General features: G+C 42.0%; 1 protein-coding gene across 10 annotated transcripts in view; it reads right to left on the bottom strand.

The window, feature by feature from the left end:
• Window positions 1-7,819: 7,819 nt before the first annotated feature.
• ttll7 (tubulin tyrosine ligase-like family, member 7) overlaps window positions 7,820-26,742 on the bottom strand; it is a 69,885-nt gene continuing 50,962 nt past the window's right edge. For 4 of the 10 annotated variants that reach the window (XM_051376888.1, XM_051376886.1, XM_051376884.1 and 1 more), the window contains 7 exons: window positions 25,366-25,500; window positions 21,031-21,111; window positions 19,051-19,211; window positions 16,273-16,446; window positions 14,861-14,967; window positions 10,942-11,017; window positions 7,820-10,161 (listed from right to left, as the gene is read on the bottom strand). In XM_051376888.1, the coding sequence (XP_051232848.1) occupies window positions 10,041-10,161; window positions 10,942-11,017; window positions 14,861-14,967; window positions 16,273-16,446; window positions 19,051-19,211; window positions 21,031-21,111; window positions 25,366-25,500 (855 nt within the window). In that variant the 3' untranslated portion in view covers window positions 7,820-10,040. Of the gene's footprint in view, window positions 10,162-10,912; window positions 11,018-14,860; window positions 14,968-16,272; window positions 16,447-19,050; window positions 19,212-21,030; window positions 21,112-23,885; window positions 24,128-25,365; window positions 25,501-26,742 lie in introns of those variants that run through there. The other 6 variants (XM_051376889.1, XM_051376890.1, XM_051376892.1 and 3 more) reach the window with 6 other exon arrangements.

The raw sequence follows: 26,742 nt of genomic DNA on the forward strand, positions 1-26,742 counted from the left end.
AAATGTCTGTACATGTGTGGTCCAGCTACAATTTTTAGATTACAGTATGGGTATAAACAGTGACGGAAGTCTTATATTCAGATCATTTACAGTACTTAAAGGTGGGATCAGTCACTCTGGAGAAAGATAGTTGATCAAGTTTTTTCTTTCTCCAGAATGACTGACTCCACCATAAAAATACTGAGTTAAAGTAGAGTAAAATGCCTGCATTTAAAATTATAGTTTATGTTTGTTAACTATGTAACTTTTTGACAGTTGACAATTATACATAATGGAAATGCTAAAACACTGAGTAACAGCAGTAAAGTAACAGTAAAGTCTTATAGTCAGCAAACTGACATAGCAAAACCCTTGAGTGGATTGAGTAGAACAAGAGTGAGTTGTATTGCTTGTGAATTAAAGGCAGAAATTATCATTTGTAAGAGGAAAAAGTAATTTCTTCTTTGACACAGTGCGTAATCTCACTTTAAAGGGCCAGTGCAGCAAATTTTACAATATGATCATATGTTTTTTATTTAAAATCATAACATGTAAAGTAACTAGTGACTGTAGCTGTTAATGTAGTGGAGTAAAAAGTACAAGCCCTTCAACTATAAAGTAACATAAGGAAATGCAAATACTCACAATTATGAGGTTCTTAGGTACTTTCCATCATTGGGTATGAAACCAAAAGAGAGTCACCAAGACAAAATGTTTATTGTGTCAGTGATTGACATTATAACAAGGCTTCATATGGTTGATTTCTCCAAGGTTTTATGTAATTGTATTGAACTTTTTAGGTGTTGGACATGCGCGCTGATTCATGTTGATAATGTCAATTAGCATCGGCATGACGTGGCGTAGGCAAGACACCGGGTTCAAGGATGAAGCAGTACAAGCTGAGAGCTGCAGACACACCAGCAGTCTGAGAAGCCAATTATTTCCAGTTTCAGAGGCTGTGAGAATGCTCCACTAATTATCGAAAACTGAGCTTGTTCAGTTACTGAAAAGCTGCAGATACTCTAGAACAATTTGTTTCCATTGAGTACCTAGGCTAATTAACGTCAGCCTTATATTTGAAAGAAGTTTGTTTTTTATTCATCCATTTACGTAAGCCACTTTGATGTACCACCTTTACTTCAGAGGCATTCTGAGCAGCTGCGACACGAGTTTCACCACTGCTGAAAGGAAACAGAAGTTTGAGGGACCTTGAGTGGTGCACATCTTCCTGTGGGTATGTATATTTAAAATGTCAGCTTTAAAAGACCGGCTTTCTGAGACATAATGGGAGCAGGATAACAGCTATATTTACTAAAGTGATTTCATGCAAAATTACCACACTGCCAATGAAACACAAACACTGATTTGCCTAAATACACAATACACACAGTGAACACACACACACACACACAAATATATAAACAACTCAAAAACAGAAATGCACACACCGCATCTGACACACAAATCTCTGACTACGTCTGGGAAGTCTAATCTCGCCAAACCATAGTATTTAGCCTTTCCAGTTTAAAAAAAAAAATGATTCAGTCTAAGTTAGCAAAATGCTGTGAGGCAGAACACCACAACATGTCCACTCTGTGAAAGGAGTACACAGATCACTCACACAAAACATTTAGCATTTACAACAAACTAATAAGGCACAGTATGCGACTGCAGACCCATACAGTAGTAGTGCAGTGTTAGGTTTCTGAAACAAATCAAAGTGGGGAGCCACAACAAAGACAGTCAGACGTGTGAAGTGGAGTCAGAATGCAAAAAAGGGATTGTAGACGTAGGAGTGGAAAAAGCATGCAGCTTTAAGAGGTTCAAAAGGTCACAGTTTTTACATTCCTGTGTTTTCGAACAAAGATGAGGTCACGGTTATGGCTGTTTAAGCCATCTGAGAGGGATTCAAAATGGCTGCTGGCTGCAGAGAGTGAGCTGTGGTTTTTGTCGAGGGGGTTTCTCCAGTTTCCTTCGTGCAGGAGCTGAGAGCAGAGTGGCCAGAGATCTGTCCCTGTGAATCATCAAGGTTAAAGTGAAGATTGGGAATGATTTGGCATTTGTGTAGTTGGCAGCAACGAGGAGGAAAGCTAAAAAATGACCAAAGGTTAAACATTTGACAGTATCTCAGTGAGTGATGCATCTATTACCCTTAAATCTTCATTGGGCTCATATTTTATATATTACTCCGTGCTGAAATATCACTGCTCATCCATTTACATCTGAATCTTCCGATTTTGGAGCAGATAGTGCAGTGAATACACAATGAGTGTATTAAAAAGCAAAAAAAAAAAAAAAAAAAAGTCACAAAAAATCAGCAAACCATTTTCCACAGAAATCTCATGTTGAGTTCTTTGGCTTCCGTTCAACATGTGGATGGTTTCAACTATTTGCAATTTTCAAAAATGCAAATACAAGGTCAGCCTCCTCATTACGCAAATGGAATATCAAACAACTCTGGAAAAAAAGGGGAGATGGAGATTTAAAATACAGAGGAGTGACACTGACTTGAGTCTGGGCGAAAGCCATGAAACAAAGCTCTTAAAAAGATCAGGGCACATGTAATTACAGGAGTGGGCAGCATGTTACGAGTGTAGGCGCACCTTGACAGTGGAGAAGGCAGGGGAATGAACAAGAAAAGAGTAGAATAATGGTGTGAAGATTATGAAGAGATCTCTGAGACAGAGCAAGGCCAGAGGAGGGACTGTAAATTGGGAGGTTGAAGAAGAGGAAACAAACAAAGTGAAAAGCGAGGCTGGGGCAGATCCATGAAGAGAGTCTCAGAGACTTTGAGCGAGTAAGTATGAGGCAAAGATAGAGGACTGGTTGGCACAGGCTCCAGTCAAACCAGCTTTTCCCCCTAACAACGATGCTCAGCAGTAGACTAATAGGCAGAGTGAGTCAGTGGCTCCGTCTCCTGTCTCCCAGGCTGCCTGGAGGGGCTGTATTGATAATATCCCAGCCTGCAAGGCTCAATCCATCCCCTGGGGCGCTCAGCAGCAAGTGGATGAAGAGTCCCCGGACGGTCTTTTGGCTCCACAGCTAGACATTGCAGCAGAGGAAGAGATCTGAACACGATAGAAGGCAGGTACACATGCATGCACAGACACACACGTGCGCGCAAACCGGCACACTGCCCGAGCACCTTCCCCACACCTCATTTATTCTCATTTTGAGTCTCCCTTCTCACACTAGCTGCAGAGTGAGGGGCAGAGAGCAGTGATCACAGAGGAGGCGAGGAGATGTATGAGGGTGGGGGAGGAAAAGAAGAGGAGAGAGAATGACAGCCTATGCCGAGGATCGTCCTCCTCTCTTCTCTCCCATCAGAAGTGCTAATCCAGCCAGCGGAGGTGCAGACCACCGCTCACACCTGCCTGCTTCTCTCCATCTTGTTAGGGGCCAGATGGGAGAGAAAGTGACTTCCTGCTGTACTTCCACCACAGGGCTCGTTCCCTCACATTAATACCTTTACTGCTCGGCTCCATTTGTTACACACACTCAAGACACACACTCAGGGGGAGCCTGGGGCTGTGAATGATAGCCATATGCAGAACTCTGCTCATCTATAACCCCCTGTGGCTGGAACAAAGTACAGTAGACTCCTTGAGTGTTGAAACCAAGGTTAACATTTGGAGGTGGTGCAGTGCGATATGGTGGCTCTGCGTAGAAGTCCGTCAAGCCGGGGGCCGACGGCTTCATAAAGGTTAGTGAAGTGGGTTTATAGGTAGAAGGTCACTGATTTAAATTTAAATTTGTGAGTCTGTGTGTGTGTAGAACTCTGGCAGGTGAGGTGAACGAGTAACTCGCCCACTGTGAGACGCCATGTGACTGCTCTGCAGCCAATAGCAGCCAGCGGTCACTGCACAGCTCCCAGGTGTGTAAGTGTGTTTAATATGTGAATGTGAAACAAAGCAGATCTGGAAAAGCGTGCATGCTCAGCACTACTCTCCCCCCTGACATATAGAGGTAAAAAAAACAAGATGGGAGCTGATGGGAAGATCAAAGAAGAAAATACTGGAGGACTTGCACTCAGACACACCAAACCAACTGGTGTACCATTAAAATTCAAACAGGGCAAACCAAGGGTATGGAGAGTGATGCACAATGATTGATGTGTGTGCGTGTGTGTGTTTGGCCATGAAATAAAATAATCGAAGATTATTCTTTTCCATTACACAGGATGCAACATTTTCCTAGATAGTTCGTTGATTAATGAAGCCCTTTGTGCTGGTTGAAGAAAGACAAAAACATGGTGACCTCTGCATGAATAAACATGTATCACCTTGAATTAGCTCCAACCAGCATTGTGTGTGTGTGTGTGTGTGTGTGTGTGTGTGTGTGTGTGTGTGTGTGTGTGTGTGTGGGTGTGCGTGGGTGTGTGTGGGCGTGCGTGTGCGTGCGTGTGTGTGTGTGTGCGTAGCGCTAAAAATGAAATCACTGAGACAAGTGCTGTTTTCAGGGTTGCAATGAGATGTAGGTGTGGATCAAAACTTAAGTGTTTCATCTGGAAAACATGCACTTTCTTCAACTGCGCCTTGTGTGTTTGAATCATACTCTTAATTCTTTACCACAATACAATTAAATAATTTATTAAAATCTTGGGCTGCAAACAAATATTGTTTAATCTGCCATTTATTTTCTCAATTAATGGTTTTGTCTATTAAACAACCGATAATATTGAAAAATGCTCAATATAAATTCCAGAGCCTTGGCATATATTCAGAAGTCTAGTTTGGTCAGCTTACTGGCGTATGTGGTGAGCAAAAGTTTATAATCCTTCGAGAAAATGGAACCAGCAAATATTTTCCATATTTGATTTAAAACCAGTAGAAATGCTCAATAGTTATTTTTATTTCAGTCAACTAATTGATAGTTTGACAAATTGTTTCAGCTCCAAATCAGAGTATGTGATAGATGAGCAGGCAAAATTAGGGCTGCAGTCATTGGCTGTACATAATTAGGGCACAGAACTTCAGGATCTGGGAAGTGAAGTACTACACAAACCAATGGCTGACGTCACGATAGGTTGATACTTGGCTGCTATTAACAATCATTTTCATTCTTGATTTATTTGTTTTAGTTTTGATGAGTAATCTGTTAATATTATTGCTTAGTCTACAACGTGAAGGAAAATGGTTCATAAGGTCATAAAGTCCAAGGTGACACCTTTAAATAGCTTGTTTTGTCTTTAAACCACAGCACCCCTCCATGTGCGCCCACCATCACTGACGTAAACAGCATTTTTTGAAATTTTAAAATACACTCCTGATTAATTTCTATCTACTAATGATTTATTAGACTCATTATTTTATCACCAGGCCTACATGAACAGTAAGAAAACCACATCCTTTTAATAACGATAATTATGGACTAATCCCATAATTATTTTATTATGAGTATAATTAAAACCAAATATGGCCACCACATGAATTAATAAACAAACAACAAGCAGGAATTACATTTTAATTATTTTACACCCTGCCTGAAATGTTGACTCATTAGCAAAATATATTTTAGTCAAATCTTAGTTTTACTTTGCTCTGAAAATATGAATGTGTCACAGATAAAAATGGAAATGTGTGTGTACAGTAAATAACCTGAGCCACTGGGACAAGCTGAGTGAAGACCGTCCAGGATCCTCAGTGTGCATGTGTTTATCTGTTGGTTTATGTGTCAGTTACAGGCAGGACCCCTGCTGAGAGCAAAGATGTTGTAAATGAGGCACCACCAATAATGTATTGCAGCGGGTGTCATTGAATGTGTCCCTTTGAGAATACACATAAAACACACACACACACAAATGTCAGGGCACAGAGGCAGGTGTGAGGCCTGAAAAACTAATATAACACAGCAGTGAACATATGTGAACATGCTATACACACACATACAGTAGAGTACATGCTGCCATTACACACACAGTGAGTAGGAGACATAGATAATACACACACACACACACACACACACACACACACACACACACACACACACACTTGCGTATAGCAGGCAGTATTTGTCTGATAAGAAAGGTCACTTTTGTCATTTTGAAAGCACACAAACCACTACAGGCTCCACTTTTAAAGCTTTACCAGAGAGGAAAAAGAGGGCAGCCGTGCCTCTGGACACCTCGCTCAGGCAGTCATAATTACAGAACAAATCACACTGCTCTTTTCCCTCCATGTTATTTGAAATAGTGGATTAAGAGCAAAAAAAAAATAGAGCAGCTTGGCCATCTGTGTTTGCAGGAGTGTCTGTGTGTGTGTGTGTGTGTGTGTGTGTGTGTGTGTGTGTGTGTGTGTGTCTCTGTCTGCTTCCTTATCTCATCTGAACCATCCACCTCTCACACAGCTCCCAGTCGGTCTTTTACTCTCCAAGCCATAGAGGTCGGCTCAGGGCCCTGAAACTGGGTCATCTGGGTGTTGGTTTAAAAAAAAAAAAGGAAAAAAGGCTGGACACTGGCTGCAAAGCTGCCTGGACCACGCGCAGGTAGGGGAGGAAGGGATGGAGCAATTGATGGGGCCGAGGAGAGTGACGAGTGGAAAGGTCAGGACAGAACAGCGCAGCCCCGTTGCTGGGGGAGATATTTTTGGACAGCACGCCGGGGTCGCAGCGCCAGACTGTCAGCCTCTGCTCTGCCGTGGCCAAGGCGGAGGCCAGAGAGCCTCAAGGTCACGCCCCGCACCTCTTCTGCTGACAGAAATAGGGAGGGAGAGAGGGATGGCGGCAAGAAGGAGGGGTGAAAAAGGTCACAAGAACCTGGATGTCATGCTGCTGTTACAGGTCTAAATAAAACTCACTTCGTTCTTCTTGAGCGTGGATGGGTGCACACACACACACACACACACACACACATCCGTGCAGGGCGGCTTTCAGGTCAAGATGGAACAAGAAAGGACTGCTGGGTACACACTCTCATTTCTGAGGTGAGTGACAGTTCAGGAGTGTCACCTGTCCACAGGGGCATGTGATATGAAATGTGATATCAGCGCTGATGCTGACCCACATGGGCTGAGAGCTGCTCAAGTAACGGATATCAGGCGGACAGGAAGTTTTAAAACCCACAAACTAGAGTGCGACTGCACTTAAATTCAATGTTTATAATTAGTTCCGCTCGATTTTACCTATTTATTTGTTTCACAGCTCTTACTTCCATTGATACTATCTCAGGTAATTAATTGTTTTTAAAAAAATAACTGAAAAATATTGAAGTTGCCCCACCAAAGAGCCGCTTGCTGAATTGTAATGTAGCTCTGCCTTTTTCTCAGTCAAGAAATTAGATATGAGGTCCCCCCCCCCCCCCGGCCAACACCAAGCTTCAGAACATTTGTTAATCGGCTGCAAAGAAAATATATAATGCTGCATAAAAGCTGAATAATAATTATTTTAGTGCATTGGCTATTATAGCCTTTTTTGCTGTAATTACCTTGAGCTTGGTTCAATCTGTGCTGCATTATTCTTTATCATTACCCATTATAGAGCCGTGAATGTGATACATTCTTAATAAGATATGTTAATATTTTAACAACGGTCTGATAGTCGAATGGTTAAGGCAAATACCGTGTAACCACAATGTCCTGCTTCAGTTCCCGCCAGAGACCTTCACTGCATGTCATACCACTGTCTGTTCATGTTTCGAGTCTATTTCTACACTATCAGCTGTCCACTGAAGGCAAGTCCATCTGGATTTTTAATTTAGTTATCACAAGAAAATGCACACCACATGAAGTTCATTTTCATTTTTATGTCCTCTTTCATACATTCTCTTTTCTCTCTCTCTGTTTCACTTGTCACACACAAACTGATTTCTACCTAAAGTAAACAGATGACAAAAAGAGGAAATGTGTTTGTTTAAACATTTTATTGCTATGTAAAATTAAAAATCTCATACCTCTGATGAAAAAGTACTACTCTTAAATAACACAAATAAAATCAGGCAAAACAAACATATTTGGCATTGTGAATTGATGTTCAGTGTATGGGGAGAGTTCAATTTGAGCAGATTTAGCACAGTCAGAATTAATGTTATAAAATGCACACTGTACTGTACTGCACAGGCTGCTCACAGACTACCATCTTTAAGAGTCTAGTCACTGTATCATCTCATGGGGTAGCACACAGAGCCAAGGAAACTACTAAACATATAACACTGCATTTCTCCCTATCAACATTTAATACTATATTTAACTGAGGTCCTACAGTAGTTTCATGGCATATTAACCTTAAATAAAAACCCAACTGAACACATGAAGTAGATGTGCTTATTATTGGCACATCCATGATATCCCTGGCACTTGTACGTACAGTGCGGTGGGGAAAAAGGCAGCAGCTGCTCGTCCCAGGCAAACCTCCACTGTTGCAGTACATTTGAGCCGAGTCACTCAATGTGCTGCAAACTCTCTAAGCGATGCAACCAGAGACGTGCACGGACATTTGGAGGGGCTGTTGCTCTAACCCGAAAAAAAAAAAAAAAAACCTCCCTATATGTTAGCTAGCTAAGATTGGTTTATGTGAGGACATTATATAAGGCAATGTTGCGTGACATGATGCAAACGTGGCGAGGTGCACATTGTCTGGAAGAATATATGGATCTTTTAGTTTATAGGCCATTCCATTGGTTATACTATTCATCGGTAATCATTTCCACAACCTCAGCCCTCGCACAAAGGACAACAATACCAAATTTGATACTACAGTGTCACATGACGGACAGCCACCACATCTCTGTGTCCTGCTGAGACATGCATCAAAAAGTAATAAAAGTTTAGATGATCTGGTGATTTCATTAGGTCTAACTTTAACAATTACATTATTATTCTTATTGTTTCCCTCTCCAAAGGGGCAGCTCAGGCAAACGGAGCAAATAAGCCGTTTCTCGGGCAACTTCAGCCCGACCTTGTGCACGTCCTTGGATGCAACACTTGCGTAATTCTCCTGAACTCATCCATACTTAAGACGACAAATCTACAAGTGTCTCCTCCGGAGTGCAGCCGATACAAAGACATAATAATTAATGACAACACAAAACTTCAAGTATGTTCCAAACGCAGCTCCTCTGTCCTAACCACTACATCTGGGTGAGGGACTAAAATCTAAGCATGCAAACACTACTTTTAATGTGCACCCACTTTCTCTTTCTGTGACAAACTGCCAAGTGCATATTAGGAGCTGGGTGCTCTCTGAGACTGAAGTTTGGCTCTTTTGCGCTGTGGCTTCAAAGTCAGCTCGTTCTCTACAAGGCAAAGAGGCTTGGCTTTACTACACTGACATTCTAAACATTGTGTTGCTTAATAGTGCTGCACTTAATATCACACAGGTAAAACATGAAGCATTAGCATTCAAAAGTTAAACATTTTGAGTTTTCTGGGCACCCTCTCTTCAGTAAAAACTAGAACATAAAGTGACTGTTAAAACATTTATAAACATAAAGCCTCTGATATAAGTTATGAAATAATTTAAATTCAGAAATAAAATAACTGATTACAGCCAGCAAAAATAAGCTTTTTGTTGTTGTTGTTTTTTACATCCACTTTCTCAAACAAGGGATAGCTTTGTTAATATCATTCCATATCTGCATTCTGCATCAGCATTCACTGCATTCATCATGGAATACCATACAAAATAAGTAAGTACATAAATAAATAATCCTTGCATTGTTTAGTGTGTGTTAATCTTTCTTTTTACAGTACCATGACTTGTAACTGTACAGTGAGTAGGTATAATACAGCAATTACAATGAGAAAAGAGGGGTGAACCCATTGTCTGGTGTTACTGGGGCTAAAGATGAGGGTCGAGGGTACAGGTGGTCTGCTGGTCTAGGCAGGTCCAAACTAGTCTAAACTGAACAAGGCCCTTTAGCAGTCCCAAATCACCTGGCCTTTCTTTGTTGGTCTTCCACAGGGGGGGGTTTGGCCAAGGATGAGGCTCCATACGGTGTCCAGAGCTGCTCCAAATTAAGATCCATACTGGACTTGCTGAGATCGGAGTTTGGCTGGGATAGAGTCAGGGGAGGGGAGGTGTTGAGGTCAAAAGGCGAGGTGTCAGAAGCCAGGGTTGCCACGGTGACCTCAGAAGTGGCCCATTCTGGCGGCGAAAAGGCTGCGTGAGCGTGGCATGGCCGAGGAGATGCGGCCAAAGCTGGACGAAGGCCACTTCATGATGAACTGGGAGGTCACTGGCAGCAGATACCTGGACAGACGGACAAGAGCGAGGGACGGAGGGATTAGGGGAAAGGATGAACATAATGAGAGGATTAGATATGCAAAGGTCACAATTTAGAGGTCAGGACGCATTAGTGCTCAGCACTGAGACCACATATTGCCCACTTTTCATATATTGACTCTACCATTTATGGTTGTCTCCGTTTGCACATTTCAACTTTAATAATGGCCCGGTGATTTCAAGATATGACATCACCCTTCCCTTGAAAACGAGAAAAAAGAAAGAAAAAGGCTGTGGCTTAAATCGTGAGATCCATATGATTTGGGGTATTTTGTGTAGGGCTGCAACCAAGGGTTATTTTCATTAGCGATTAATATGCAGATATATAATATGCAATATGCCAGAAAATAATTTAAAGAAATGTTATAACGACCAACACCAACTGTACAAAAATTATAGTTTACTATCCCGAAGAAAAGCGTAAAATCCTCTTATTTGAGAAACTGGAAACAGCAAATGGTTTGCATTTTTGCCTAAAAGAATGACTCAGTTATCAGAATAGATAGTGATTCCTTTTCTGTCGACTGATTAATCGTTGCAGCTCCAGTTTTGTGTAATGTCCCAAATCTACGAGGTTGCAGTATTTATATATCTTCTTGTAAAGTAAGAAATTATGGGCCTTATACTGACAGAAGCAGACCTTTTTTATCTTTCAGGACAACTTAATTTTTCAACTTTAACCCTTAAATCTTTGGTATCATGAACATAAAATCCTCACCTATCATTCCGAGGCATAGACGTCAGTACCTTTCTAAGACTTTTCTATGACACCTTCCACCGAGACAGAGCAGTGAGGCAGCTCCTGCTAACAGCGTTCCAGTACCTGAGAATGAGACCAGCGTCAGGTTGAGATAGAGTCAGGAGGGGCTGAACCCTGCTCCCATCTTCCTTAGTTACTGGAAATGAGTCAGATATGGTTGTCAGAGCAATGTCAGATGAGATGATCAAATCCTGGACAAGGTTAACTGAAGGTTATGCAAATGTCGGGGGTACTGTTCAGAAGACATGAGACAGGGGAATTTGAATTCTTCCAGACTGATCAGTTGGAAGAATGACTTACATTTATGGGCTTTCATGGCACACTTGTCATATTGTGATATTATACATAACGTGACCATCTTGCCACATCGGCAGCAAGGATCTTTAGCTAATAAAAAATACATCTAATACTCGTTTAGTTAAACGAGTACAATGGTCAAAAGAAATAGTCCCTGTGGAAGTGTTTAAGATGTGACAATCTAATCAAAAGGGAGCCACTGGGGCTGAGGATTACAGAGTGAAGAAATAATATCTTCTTTTAAGCTGGTGCAGAGATAGCATACTTTTTTTTCTTTGACAGCTCTCTCTCTCCTTGTGAAATAGCTCTTGGACAAATTAGCTGAGCAGCTTCTTCTAAAGTCGACCGGAAAAGAGAGGGAAAAAAAGCACATGTCGCTGAGGGCGTCCGCTTCAACACAGCCCCCAGACCCAGGAGAGTTAGGAGGGATTCAAATTAACTTCATTTAGTCCAACGAGAGTGTCCTTGAAACAGCTTCAAGTGGGCCGTAGGTATCCCTCCAGCACATCTTCTTCGGCTCTGACTGGTCTTGGTGAGGGCTCAGTCCGGCACTCCTTAAACTCCTCCACTCAAACCCCAGAGAACAGGTGCTTTGCTTTAAGCCTTTCACCTTTGCTTCTGTAAGGTAGTGCTCTCTTTCAAGTGACATTCAGTGATTTCATACCATGATATTGTGTCAACCTTGGATTCATGTCTTCTATGCGTCTTATTCGTTTTCCCCCACAATCCCGCTCAGCACCTTATTCTATCACCTTCTTCTGTGATCACCTTCGTCTATAAAATTCACCATACATCCATTGGTATTCTGCTCATGGATTTGTGGTACAATTTCTCCTTTCTCCCCTCCATTTCCATAAGGTTTACACTGAAACCCAAAGCCCATGCATGGAAATGGCAGAAAAAAAAGAAAAGAAAATCAAATATTGAACATTCTTCAGGGGCCGAGTGTGTGTTCTTCAGAGATCCTCTGCTATTCACTTTGAGAATATTCTGCACATAGAAAGAATCACGGTGGTGGTACTGGCAAGGGGTGGAGTAGGGGGGCTTCTTACGTCCAAGCGGCTGCTGTCTCTGCAGGCTATATTTAATTGGACCCTCATTCGGCATCTTCCAGGTTCGTCCTCCTTTTGATCATGAAGAAGGTCTTGGCAACAGCGTGCATGCTTTAAAGCCAGGGGGAGGCTTGTTCGTGCACTTGTGCTTTGCTTCAATCCATCAATTGACAGGGAGACAGAGATACTCCTGCTCCGTTCCTTACATGCAAAGCTACAATCTACCACTGTTCCTACTGACAGGACTTCCGTGCTACTCTTAAGTCCTCCATCGAGATGCAACTGCCACAGCAAATTACGAGGAGGCCAGACAAGCCAAACTGCCATGACTAAGGATGGAAGGGAAGACTGCCACGATAGCTGACGCAATCGTAAACCAAGAGGTACAAAGAGGCTTGAAGGTTATCTGCAGCCCACATTCAGCTCAACACCCCAATTAACCCTAATTACTGCCACACTTTTCAGACAGATGAAAGTTAATAGAATCTGAAACTTTTGTCATCATGGGAAAATTGTCTTTGGGTAGTGACAGTAATTTCAGGCTTAACAAGAAAGTCATTAGTAGAGCTATTTGGCTACTTCCTCTCATCTGCCCACACAGACTGAAGGACTTTTCGAAGACCCATGAGGCTGTTGACACACCTGATCAGGGCACTCCACAGAGGAAGGATGCTTCAACAAGAGTGGGCAGGTGTGGTCAACAACGAAGACCCCAAAGACCCCAGCTAACAGACCCACTTTGACGTGTGCCAAAGGCTGCCAAGAGCTCTGCGAGTGTATGTGTTATGTATGTGTGTGTGCATGCACAAAAGACAGTGTGGAGCCAATTTGGCCGGCATATAGGATCTTTGATTTCAGTGTGTGAAATGGTTTTTATTTTTTAACGTTTGATTACAGATTTAACTGCAAAAGGTGAATGGAAATGGTAAAACTTGATTGAAAAATTCCTCAATCTCAGTGTCATTCAGTGTCTGTCCACTTCAGCCTTGAGAAATGTCACACAGGCTTGAAGAATGGCTGTGTTCTTAATCATGGTCACTAGCTTGCACATTAGGATATTTCACATTTCTTAGTTCAAAACAACTCATCTAATAGGAATCAGTTATTGATCCACTACTTCTTTGGTGTTTTTGTCTTATAGTGTAGTTCAGTAAAGTTGTTAAACCTACTTATATTTTATTCTTAATTAATAAATTAAAGGATAGTTTCACATTTTTTTTCAAGCATGTTTTAAAACATTACTCACATGCCTCTATGTACATTGAAGATTGCTGGTTGCAGTAATTATTACTGTATTTTTACAATTCTAATGCAAGAGATGGGAGACGAAATCCACAATCCTCTTGCCGTGCAAAAATGCATTATAATGGCATTATGTAGCTTCAGCAGTCTGAATTGGCAATTCAAGTGGGTATCTTCTAAAGCTAGTCTTTTTGCTACAAAATTCCCTCTTTGTGCTTCCCTAGACAGTAAGAATATTTTTTGGGGGGAACAAAGACTGTGGATTTTGTCCCCAATCTCTCTCTCTAGAAGCGTTATAAAGGGATCTCTTCACCATCAGTATGGACAACCAGAAAACTGTTTCAATGTAAATATGGGTATGGGAGTATTGTTTCAAAACAAACTTAAAAAAACCTATCCTTTAAATTTACTTGTTGGACGTAAACACAGCTCAAGAGAAATAATTTGAGGTTAGCTGAGTGGGAAACACTGAAGAGGGACGGGTGATTGTTACATAACAGTAGCAAGACATGTGCATGCACAAGCGCACAGCACACACAGACACATACACACACCCTCGTATATACGCAATTTACCCTCTCACATAAAGCTTATGCATCAATGAGAAAATAATCCTAATTGCTTCCAGCTATCTGAAGTGGAGGCGAGTTGCGACTGTTCCCTGCATGCCTGATGGAGAGATGCGAACCGTTTGTGTTGTGAAACTGCAAACCACACGATGCAAAGCCGAGCCATTTTCTGTCTTCTTGAGACAAGAAGAGAGCGGTGCTTAGGTTGATCATGGTACTGATGCGGTGCAGGTGAGGCGCTTGGTTTCCACTGAGGCCACTCATACTGAAAATGCACTCAGGGTAAGATGCTCTTGAGAAAAAGCATTGAGTGAAAGTCATAGTTTAGCATGTGGCAGCAAGGTAATTGGCTGGTGATGTGTACAACAAGCTGGTTGCAAATGGTTGCAGTGTTGACAAACAGTGCTCTAAACAGTCTGAATATGCTTCCTTCTCCTATCTCCTTCCTTTCTAATACATTGTTCCTAGTTATGGGGCTAGGAATAATCAGTTAATTTGAAACACATCCCATTCTCATGTTGTATAAGTCAATCAAAAACATCACTTATTTGAGTATTAGTGAGGGAAAGGAGAGGCGACCATGCTAGACTGTTGGTTGAGCAGCCAAAAGCAACCATCATTGGGCAGGTGGGGACCAAGCCTTGGTTAAAGCTGTGAGGTGGTGGGAACTGCGGAAAGCAGGGAACAGGGACGGTGCTGGAAGATGGTGGGAGGGGGGGTTTAGCAGAACTAAACCGAGCAGAGACCTGCGTCGAGGGGCGAAGAGACGGAGGAAGAGGAGGAAGAAGAAGCGGCAGCGACAGCAGCAGGGGTGGAGCCATGGGTAGAGGCTGGTCCAGCGGCAAATGGTAAGCTTTTTTACACAGACATATATAGACATGGAAGAAATAAGGAGAGACAGACCAATGCATGCTTAAAGGGACTCTCAAGGATACCTACTGCAAACATGTGGTCCAATTTGTCATTTTGTGCATGCTTGAGTTATTAAATCCAATTACAGTTATATCTTTAAAACCTCACATAGTCCACTGATAAATGTATATTCTTGAATCTATCTATCTATATGCTCAAGATACAACAATCAATAGTAACAATGTCAGATTAGGTTAAACATAAGTAGCTCTACAACTGTACACAAACCCCACTTTTTTTTTTTCTTCCAACAGCTGAGGTTTTTATACTGTAGGCGCAAAGTGATAGCCTGTTAAAATATGCGCAAGAGTTATGAATCATGTAAAGCGAGGCCCCAGGAAAAAAGGAGCTCTCTCTCTCTCGTAAGGTCATTTGCTGCACAGGCTCATCTGGGCTCTAATTGAATTAAGCAGGCCTCGGGGGGCCCCGGGCTAACCTGAGCGCTAATCTGTGGGCCATTATTTCCTGTTAACAGCACACTCCTTCTCTCTCTCTCTCTCTCTCTCTCTCTCTCTCTCCCCCCCAACCCTCCTCTCTCCCTCCCTCCCTGTCTGCCAGCTCAAAGCATATGTGCTTTTTAAAAGTTCGCTCACTCCAAACCTGAGCTGCTGTCTCCTGCGGGGATCAACCTTAAAAATAGAAGGAGGCTGTTTTTTTATTATTTTTTTCCTTGTTTGTTTGTTTTATTGGGGCTGTGTGACGAAGATGATGGCTCTAAGGCTCCGTGGAGGAGAGAGGAAATGTTTCCTCTGAGAGGTTTAATGATGATAGCTGTTGAAATTTTCAAATCAAAGTTTTCTTGTCTGCACGTCAAAGTGTGTTTATTCTTTATTCTTTTTTTACCCTGTTTAGGTCCCTTTTCTCTAAAGGGAGTTTTAACAAAGTTTATTACTAGGCTTCGTTGTGGATCATAAAGGTTCAACAAACCTAGCTTCAAACTCATCTGGACCTAAAGGAGAAAGACACCAAAATAAATATTCCGAACACAAAGGATGTCTCCTGTTAATCTTAACACAGGTTCAGTATTCCTCTGGGGTTATTTTCCTGCCCGTGATATGTGAGAGTATGTATAAGAGTTCAATACCTTCCATAATGACGAGTACAGCTTTAATCTGGGACCTACCAGCAGACTCTTGTCGTATCCTTGAATCTTATCCAGCCACCCTACTGTAAAACGAACTATCTACTGCAGTAGGAATGCAAGAGCTCAGTGGGAAGACATCAAAGGGTTGGGCGTTCTTCTCACCTGGTGTCGTCCCATTCGGGGCTGAGCCCGGTCAAAGAGCCGCGGGACTCTGAGACAAACTTGTAGACGACCAACAGGCAATCTCGGCACAGCTGGACCAGCCGGCGGCAGCACTGCAGCTCCTGGGGTGACACCACCTCGCTGCTCTTACTGAAGATGGTCTCCCACGATGAACTGGAAATTAAATGAGAAGGCACGAGCACAGACACGGAGCGTAATTAAGTTGGTAGATCGCCATGAATTCATCACTATACAAAAGTAAACACTTCACATATACCATGTACAGATTATAGATTAAATCACATACATTAACATATATGGAAATGTGTTCTCTAATGTGTGTCCTTTACTGTACATGTGTGCGTATACATTTACACACACACACACACACACACACACACACAGACAGGCAGGAAGACAGACAGACACACAGAGAGGAAGGATGAAACAAATCCAAGTACAGTTAACCCCCTTTACAACCCCGGACATACCCCTGACTGTGAGAGAGCTTCAACAACTGAGACACACAACTCCAGGGGGTACGTTTGATGTCTACCCCCTTTCACTCCTTGGTAGGTGGGGGGTGCTTCCTCTGAAAGGGTTCAAAACTGTGTGTGTTTCTATTCTCTTCCTCTAAGTCGTTTTTCAAAGCCTGTTGAATTCATCACCCACAATAGCTGCTAGGCCGTTTGATTGTTGTTAAGTCCCTTAGATAAAATATCAAACAAGAGACAGAGGAGCAGAGGGGGGCGGGGGGTACGCACTCGCATTTGGAGTGTGGTTTTCGAGGTGCAGTGCTTCACCATGGCCGTGTGACATCGGGGGCCCCCCTGTTGGGTACATCCATGTTTGGGCCATGGCCTGTTGTAGGGAGGGGCTGGACGGTAGACTAGCAAGCGAGCTGAATCATCCAGGGCAGGTTGCGATCAGACAAAAGCTGCATGTGGCGCAGCGTGCTGTGGGTAGCTGAAGCTAGGCTAGGCTAATCCTCCGGGGCCTCAACCCCTCCACCCTCCACCGTTTTTTAATACAATTTCTCATTTTCAATCACTGTCTTCTCCGTTTTTTTCTGTCACTGAGTTCCTGCCCTTCTTTCCTTCTGCTATCCCCTTCATCTCTATCACCCGCTCACTCCCTTCCTCACTCTCCCTCAATTACAACTGCCAAGGAAGGAAGGGAGGAGGACAATGGAGAGCTGTGGACTTCAGTTACACCCTCTGAGCCCTCTGTGTCGAGGGAAACACGGCCGCTGAACAACTGAACTGTAAAGAATATGGAGAGGAGAGGATTGAAGAAGGTCACACCTCTATCACAGTCAAGATGAAAAGCTACCAGATCAGCAGCTGTCTGCATGTCAGGGTTATACGTGTGTGTGTGTGTGTGTGTGTGTGTGTGTGTGTGTGTGTGTGTGTGTGTGTGTGTGTGTGTGTTTTGTTGCGTTGCGTGTGTGGCTCTGTTTGAGGGTGCTTAAGTGTGAAGAAATAAATGTGTGGAAACCAACTTCACGCATGTGAAGATGTCTCGCCGTGTTTGTCTGTCTTCTTTGAGGGAAGCAAAATATGTGTTTAAGAAAGCCAATGTGAACCACTGATGGGCAACAGTAGTTTTATGTGTGTGCGTTTGTGTGTCTTGTCTGATGTTTTGGGGTTTCTATAGGGACATGATCAAGTGGGCTGTCACTGCAGTGACTCATCTAATAGGAAGCCACTTTGTGCCGCATCAAAAAAAGTAGGAAAAAAAACCTAAAAACTTCAAAGTATCTGATAACAAACTAAAGTAAAAGAACTAAGAGGCCTTCATTCACCTTCTTCCTGCTTCCATTTCTCCCCTCTCTTTTTCTTGCTCTCACCTGTGAAAAAGCCCTGATTAACAGCCCAGATCTGTGACCTTAATTTGCACCCTGTCTCCACAGAGTAACATGTTTCTTTCATCCCCGAGAGCTTTCAGGAAAGTGCAGCGGGGTCTGGTTGGTCTGTCACTCATTCTCTGTCATTCAGCCGCCGTTGCTTCCTCGGTTATACTGAATAAAAATAGCAAATTGTCCCTGCTGTCACTGAAATTGATATATTGACGAACACTGGGCTTGAGGACATGGGGAGGTTGCGTAGTGCGTGAACTATGGAGTGGAAAGAGCGGCGTTGGTAATTGGTCCGCTGCGTGATTGCCTGTTTGTGTTGACTTAGAAGAAATTAGTTTCCATGAACATCTCAGTTCATTCAGAGGTGTTCTCTCTGATACTCTGGGCAATTCTTCAATGACTCTTTTGATTTTTTGATTTATTTATTTTCTTTGTTGGTTGTTTGATCTTGGTTTAGGTCATCAATTGCTGTACAGTCAGAACCCAACTTTTATAATAGATATTAAGGTTTCATATTTTTTTTTAAATTGTATGGTCCCTCATAGAAGGAGATTTCCTGACCCCTGATCCAATAAAAGACACACATTGGCCAGGTGTAGAGAGGTGAGAAAGAAAGCAGGGTTTGAACTTATCTCTCAAGCTCTCCTTTTCACACTTCATACAGACACTTCTGCCACTTTTTTGTGTTTACAAGAGTCCAAGAAATGAATGATTGAAAACCTTTTGAGGAGAATCTGTCTGTAAGTGTGTGCCCCTAACTCTCTTTTTACCAATCCATGATGCCTTGCCTCTTACTGTGATTGCAGGCTTTACGCCCCACCTTGGATTGTTACGTGGTGGAACAACTCTTTGTACCAGGTAGTTAGATCCAAACATACCCCAGCCATTATACCTTCAACTCAAAGCTTAGACTGGCCTACCCAGTGTTCGAGAAGCAGTTCCACAGCCCCTGGCCGTGACTCCAGAGTAGCCGGTTGAAGATGCGGTTAAAAAGCCGGTAGAGGTGGAGACTATCTACGTCCGGCTCCCTCCAGATCCGCTGCAGAGCTGAGCGTACATTGGTTCGTACAATATCCAACACCTGTGTGACAGAGCAAGTGAGGGAGATGGTGAGAAAAAAAAGAGAGCGTGACAAAGATAAGATTTAAATCAAGCATGTGATAATGAAGGAAATTAATGCTGCAAGACAAAAGGTGACAGCGCTTCTAATTAATATGCGTGAGTTGGCATTTGTTCCAACAGTAAGATTTTTCTCTTTTTTTTTTACTCTTGCCATAAAATTAGCAATCGCAGAGGCTAATGCATTCACTTAGTAACAGAGGGCTTACATTCATGAATAAACAGAGAGATGCATGCACACATACAAGAACACCCACACATAGGGTGTTTGCACAAACACACCCTGAAGAATTTAATCAGACCTTACACACATACAGTGTATTATACATTTGAGCAGGTTTATCTCAATGCATTCACGTTAAAGCATGCACAGACATACAGCCTATGTGTAGTTTGTGTGTGTGGCAGGACAAAAAGCGTTGGGGCAGACAGTGGTGAGCATGGGAGGAGGACTAATTGCTGCACCGACGTCAGTCTTGGAGAGAAGGTGTCAGAAGTTCCCAGGCGGTCTGAGGACACCTGCACCAGCCTTCCATCTTCCCTTCTTTGTTTTCCCATTCCTCCACACCTCACTGCCTTCTCTTCCTCCCTTTTTCTCTCTTTTCACCCCACTCAGAGTGCAGCGCTGTGGCCCTTTTGACTTTGATTCCTCGCTCCTCATTACTGACGTGCCTCTCTGGCTGTGTGTATGTGTGTGCATGTGTGTTTGCGATGCGAAGAGAGGCAAGATTTCCCTGCAGCAATGTGAGGCGAGCGAAATGCGCATACACACTCAGACAAACTGATAGATGAGTAAACACACACACAGATATGTTTTGGTATGGTAATCAGATGGCAGAGCGGTGGGCGCTACATTCCTGACCTCTGCCTGCTGCTCATTAGGCTGCTCCACTCCAAATAAAACATCGGCTCGCACCACCACAGCCCACAACACAGCCGAGCACAGTTGTACAGAAAGCGGCAGCTGAGAGATCACATCATTACTGACACGCCTACTGGATGCCATTTCACGTCTTGTCCCCTCTTCTGTTTTGTTTACATCCTATTTGGTGTCTCTACCTCTCACTATCTGACATGATAATGATCTTCATGCTTGTCTTATTTTTGTATTTTTTCTCTCTTGATGTTTGATTTGAGGATTATTTTTGTGTTTTAAAAGTTGTTCAAAAGCATTCGGGGGAAGAGGTAGCAGCTGTGACATTTTGTTGTATTCACTGGCTTTGACAACGTCTATTCTATACAGGCTGACCCTATAGACTGTGTGGCAGCAAGTGCAAAGGCAGGCAATTTTTATACAGATGTGGCCCATTAAGCACGGTCTCTGGCAATAGTGTCTGAGAACTTCACTGTGAATAATTGTTATCAAGCTAATCAAGTGTTAATAACCAGACAAAACACAGATATCTGCCAGATCTTTCCAACTTATTTGAACAGTTCTCTGCCGTTCAAGGCCACAATTCCACCAACCTTTCCCCTCCAGCTATCCTTCAGACCAATTGGCTGCAACTTTTACATTTCCTATGTGAGTCCCTTTAATTTTTCCTCTTCTTTATTGAACTGTCTATGTTCTGGTTAACATTTAGGAGGAAGCAGTGACTACTTATCTAGATTCTTCCAAATATCAAAGAGGTTTGAAATAATCGGGTGTCCCTAAACATATCTCTCAGGACTTTTACACAGATATTCTGCTGGACATCCGTAGCTACCGAAGACTTGGAGCCAAACAGTTGTGCATGAATTTGCTCAGATATTTTGTGATCTGATTCCATCATAAGACTCACCTTCCGTTGTTTGGTAGAGTCCAGCTTCACTAGCCAATAGGATGCCACCTTTGATTTATGGTATTTCCAGTTGTCGAGGATCTGTGGAAGAAATGTTGGTTTAAAAAGTGAAAAATAATCTTTTGAACATGCACAAAACTTCCTTACTCCTTATTCCTTACAAAGAGGAATTGCAATCAAGTTAAATATTTAAAAACACACTCAAAGCATTTAAAAGGTATCATTTTGACCAAAAGAACACTGCAAGTCTACTCGACTTAAGGCTGCTCAATTAATCGAAATTTGATCATGATTACGATTTTGGGGCCGAACGATCTCAAAACTAATAAAATCAGGGGAAAACTATTTTCTTTTCATTTTCTGTTATGCAATGTTGTATAGAAAAAAGCTCCATTCAGGGATGCAGCCCCTGAATTGGGACATAGCCACAGTCTGCGTATTTCCGTCCCTCCCCCACAGCATGCACTGCACATGAATCAGTCACGTTGTTTTCGTTGGAACAGGAACGCATAACAGTAACAGGTATTTCAAATGTTGTGGCAGTGCACTAAAATTTGAGAACACAAATTGTTTTTCTATGGCTTATCTTTTGTGTGTTATTTTATTTAATTTAACTTTTTGTAGAGCTTGCAAGAGTGCACTATGACTGTCAATGTAAAAAGGAGACTTACAAATGTTTATGGAAAGTGTAACTGAGGACTTCCTTGCAAAGTGTTTTTGACAAATGTCCAATAAATACGCATGTTTCTGAAGTTAAAAAAAATAATCGTTTGAATAATCGTGATTTCAATTTTGACCAAAATAATCGTGATTATGATTTTTTCCATAATCAAGCAGCCCTAACTCGACTGCTATTTTATTACATCAGCTGTTTCTCAGCAATCCTCTGTCAAAATCCAGGGTTACTACAGTATTACAGGCCGGTCATTGTGCTGTGCAGTTCAATTGTTGCCAAAAACAATACAATCAACAGATAAATAAATCAAGCACATACACATTTTAAACTTTAGGATAGGCCTTGGTCAAAGGTAAAGAATTTTCCTGTCCCGATCATGTCAGACATAGACGAAGAACATACGGATGAAGTCTAGAGCTAATTCCCACCATCGAAAACTCATTCTTTCTCTCACACTTCAGCCCAGACATGGAATCTGTAACTTTGCTGGTTCATGTATCTGTTAATGTAATGGGTTTTTGGCTTCCACACATACGTCTCCATTGTGGAAAAGTTTCATGTTTGAACATAACAAAACCATTAGGAATAGAGCTGCACGCTTGTGCAATGTTTGGCATCTGGCACATGATACCAGGCAACACTGCGGCACATCACTACACTGGTTATTTTGTCTTCATCGTGTAGGGAAAGTAGTTCTGCGGTTTTGGCATCAGACTACTTAACTAGAATCAGACTATAATTTCCAGTCATTTTCACATAACTACTGCAGGTTAGATCTAACAAAAGTCTCTTGTCGGAGTCAAATGACAATGATATCCATGATCAAAGCAGAGAACTAAAGCATCAGTTTCTCATGACTGGTTTAGACGTTTTGTGTACTTTCACTGAAACATGACTACTTGCATTGACATTTGAGCCATGTTAAACCAGTAAAATTAGCTCTTAGTACAAGGACTGACAAGGTGACATGATGTCATTTTCATCAACATGTAACATGGCGAGCATTTACAGAATACAGTGCTTATCTGCCACAAACTTTTGTGTGGTATCTTTTCGTAGGTGGATTTAAATGCAGCACAACTCAGGGATAACAGAAAAACCGGGTTGTGATCTTTGGTTATTTATCAGACAGTCCCTGTGTTTTGCAAGTGTGTCAAAAACCCTTGGGGCATGTGTCGTTATGCTCAGAAGCTATGCTGGATATTCCCATGCACTTGCTCCTAGTGCCAACATCACTGTGTACCTACAGGCACTGTTATTGTTGCTCTGTTGACTTAGTCTACATCTCCCCACTGGTGCACATAAATCTCTCACGTAGCATGCTAGATCCCCTGCAAACAGTACTCCCATTGGGAAGCTCCAGTGTAAACTTTATGTTTACTCACTCACACACGCACGCACAAAAAAACAATCCACAAGGATTCACAGATACAGAGCTATGGTATACAATGAACACTTTCATTCGCTTTCCAGAAAGTTACATGTTTGCTTGTTTAGTATTCTCTCTCAATAAGAACCTTATGAACCTTGTGTCATAAGATGCACGCTCATTTGTCACATTTGTTTCATACATACGCAGATTACCCTCAATTAAAGCACAAAACACACTCGATGTGTTTCACCTTTCAATGGTTCCAACTGCGACAAAAAAACAGGTTTTGAGTGAAAGATAAAGGAGGCAATTACTCGGATACAAACACATCATTAGCCCAATTAGACCTCAACTTTAAATCATGAGAAACATAAATTGCCAAAGATTGTTTTCATGCCAAGTGAACACTCCTTCTCTCCCGAGGCAAAGAGTGAACAGTACAGGTGCAGTTGCTCATCTGCGTTTCCATGGTGCTCTCATTAGGGTTTGTTAACAGTACAGGTGTGGTGGTAATTGTCTCTCACGACCCCGACACACCCAGATGTCACACACACACATAAACTGTTTTTGCTGTTGTGAGGGTGTTGTATGGGCTTACACTAATTACTTGGTGGCTTGCCCTAACTTAACCTTAATCATAACAGCTACAATCTGTAGCCTAACCCTTACATAAGAAATCTTAATAATAATAAAATCAATACTAAGGATCTTATGTGTGTTACAACACATGTGATTCAGGTTGATTTAAAAACCAAGTATTTCCTACAAAAAACCTGTCTTGTGTATAATAACGTGGTTTTGCTGGTATTTTCTTGACATCAGTCACCTTAGTGAAGACAGTCTGGCTGGATGGATGTCCTTTCAGCACCGTGGGAGCTGTGGAGCTAAACAGACAGCTGGTACCGAGGACAGTGGCGGCCATAACGGAGGTCAGAGTAGGTTTGGATTGGATGGATGGACGCTTTCATAGTGCTTTTGTGCCGCTGATGTGTGGCTTCTGGTGTGAATTGAAGGTGAGCCTCTGCCTGACTTTGGGCTTTTTCATGTTGCTAAAAAAAAAAAAAAATGCAATATCCATTTTAGCTTTTTCTGTTGTATTTTTTTTTATTATCCCATAAACTAAATAAAGACTTTTGGAGAATGTATTAAACATAAATTGCTCTGTTTCTATATGGCCCGTAATACAGTAACACATGGTTGTGATTGCTTGAAGTCGTTGCTATAGTTGCTAATAGTAGCTAGTTAAATAGGAACTGCACACTTAAATGTACGTATGCTGTAAACTAAATGAAAACTACATGACTGTACTGTGTTCTTAACAAAGCTATGAAAATTGGGATTTTATGGCTTGACAATGTCTCAACGCAGCATCTTCTCTTTTAAATCACCCCAATCCTTGAAAGGCCAAATGCTCACATAATCTGCAAAACCACTGCGTTCATTTTAAAATGTATGCTCTTTATGCTAACTATCTACTTTTGGCTTTTGACGGCTGTAGAAGCACCACCAGACTTGATCCCACGCACTGACACTCCCCCCAGACACATGGCTGGTGAGCTTTAACTGTAAACTCGCTATTCCTGCTCTCTCACTCACTCACTGACTCACTCTGGTTGGTGTTGAGGCCATGCTCCCTTCAGTGGCTGTCCTTTGCTGTCCTCTGCTGCAATTTCTTTTATTATTTGCTGAGAGGGAAGAGGCTGGACGAATGTAGGGGTGCAGTTACACTTTAGCCATTGTTGAATTGAAAAAATAAACTTTATTTACATCCATGGACTCAACGATGTTACTGTCAGCCACATGAGCCAATTCTCCTTTAAGCAATAGCTTAAGCAATAGAACAAACACAAGTACACACACCAAAATGCAAGAAGACCTGACCAGAAATAGAGGAGGCACTGATTAATACAAAGGAGCAGTGGGGAATAGCGCAGGGCTGCAAACTGACCGACAGGTTGTCACAGGGGTCATTTGAAAGACAATGGGAGCCAAGCCAGAGTGGACCGGCTATTGTGGAGGGAGGCGAGGAGGTCTCTTTTAGTTAGGCTGCAGAGCAACCGCACCTGGCCACAGAGGGGGCTCTGGGAATACAACGGGTCCAGATTTCTGTTCAGCACTTGTACGTCAGGTTCACTCTCCTTCTTTTCCTTGTTTATTTCAGTCTTTTTCTTGTGTTACATTGTCACATTTTTACACTGTTTCTGAATTATTTTGACACACACAAAAGTCCGCTTTGGATTATTGTATAAAGTATAGTACACAAAAACAATAGAAATAGTGCACCCACCTCATCCAGCACAGCCTCGGCCTCTTCCTCGGTTTTGCCCGGAAACCTGATCCTCATGGCGGTGAGCGCGGCCAGAGTTTGACGCACCAGCTCAGCCTCTTGCTCTTTACTCCTTAGGTTTATCAGCGGATCACCCTACGTGCACACACACACACACACACACACACACACACACACACACACACACACACACACACACACACACACACACACACACACACACGTGCGTAGAAAGAAACCAACTGAGTACACAGATGCATATTAATATTATGCAAAAGATCTTGTTCAACACTAAAGTATCATTTAACACCTGTATCAGAACCAAACAGCTGTGTTCAATACGTACAGCTATATAAATCTGGTTAAAGACCACAAGAGTCTGATTTAGTTGTCAGGACATCTCAGGTTTGGAGAAAAGTATACTAAGTTGATGTAATTATATAAAGACATGCAATTAGTGATTATATTCAATACTAATTACCTATCAATTCCTGGTATTTTCCCCTGCCAATACAGGCAAATTGACTTTTTTTTTTCAATCCTAATTTATGTAAGGAGCTCCTCCAAAGCACCTCAGCACAAAAGAATATAGTGCTGCATTCACATGAGTGTTGATTAACAATACGAGTAGGGTGTAATGTTTTATGATTGTACTATGTATATTAGTCATTATTATTTCAAAATATTGTGGCCACTTTCACGGGTATTTAAGTGCTCAATAATGTATGATCCTCCTTCCACCTCTTATAGCCACAGATCATTATTTTCTTTATGTAGCAGATAGCACAGTAACATGCTTTGAATAAAAACAACCTCCTTAAAATAACATTATTATTGCTACAGAAATGTACTCACTGGTGTACCTACACAGCGTGTACTTACCTGCATATGTATGATATGCACAGGGAAGTGTGCAAGAAGATGAAAAATATTTAATGACATAAATAAATAAATAAAAAACAAGAAAAGAAATTCTCCTGTCATTTTGTATACATGTGTGCCAGGATACAAGCAGATAACCGGTGCACTCTAGGGCCTTTTTTACAGTACAAAAGCTTTCCACTCAATTCTCAATCTTAAAAAGTATTCTGCCAGATTTCACTTTGTTCCACTGTAACCAAAGGTTACCAGCATACTTGTAAAGAAAGAAGGGGAATGGAGGAGGCAGGCAGAAAGCAACAGATGGCAACATAATAGAAGATCATTGTGGTGGGCTACAGTAGGCCTATACAGTATTGAAGGAGCTGCTTTAGTGAGCCTGGATACAATATGTGCCACAAGAAGAAAAAAGCAAAGGGGAAAGGTGATGGCAGCAACGGTAAATTTGTGCATTTGCTGACTGGAAAGTAATTCTTGATGTTTACCTTAAATCTAGTT

This window comes from Dicentrarchus labrax, unplaced genomic scaffold (assembly GCF_905237075.1).
Source record: "Dicentrarchus labrax unplaced genomic scaffold, dlabrax2021, whole genome shotgun sequence".
NCBI classification, from domain to species: domain Eukaryota; kingdom Metazoa; phylum Chordata; class Actinopteri; family Moronidae; genus Dicentrarchus; species Dicentrarchus labrax.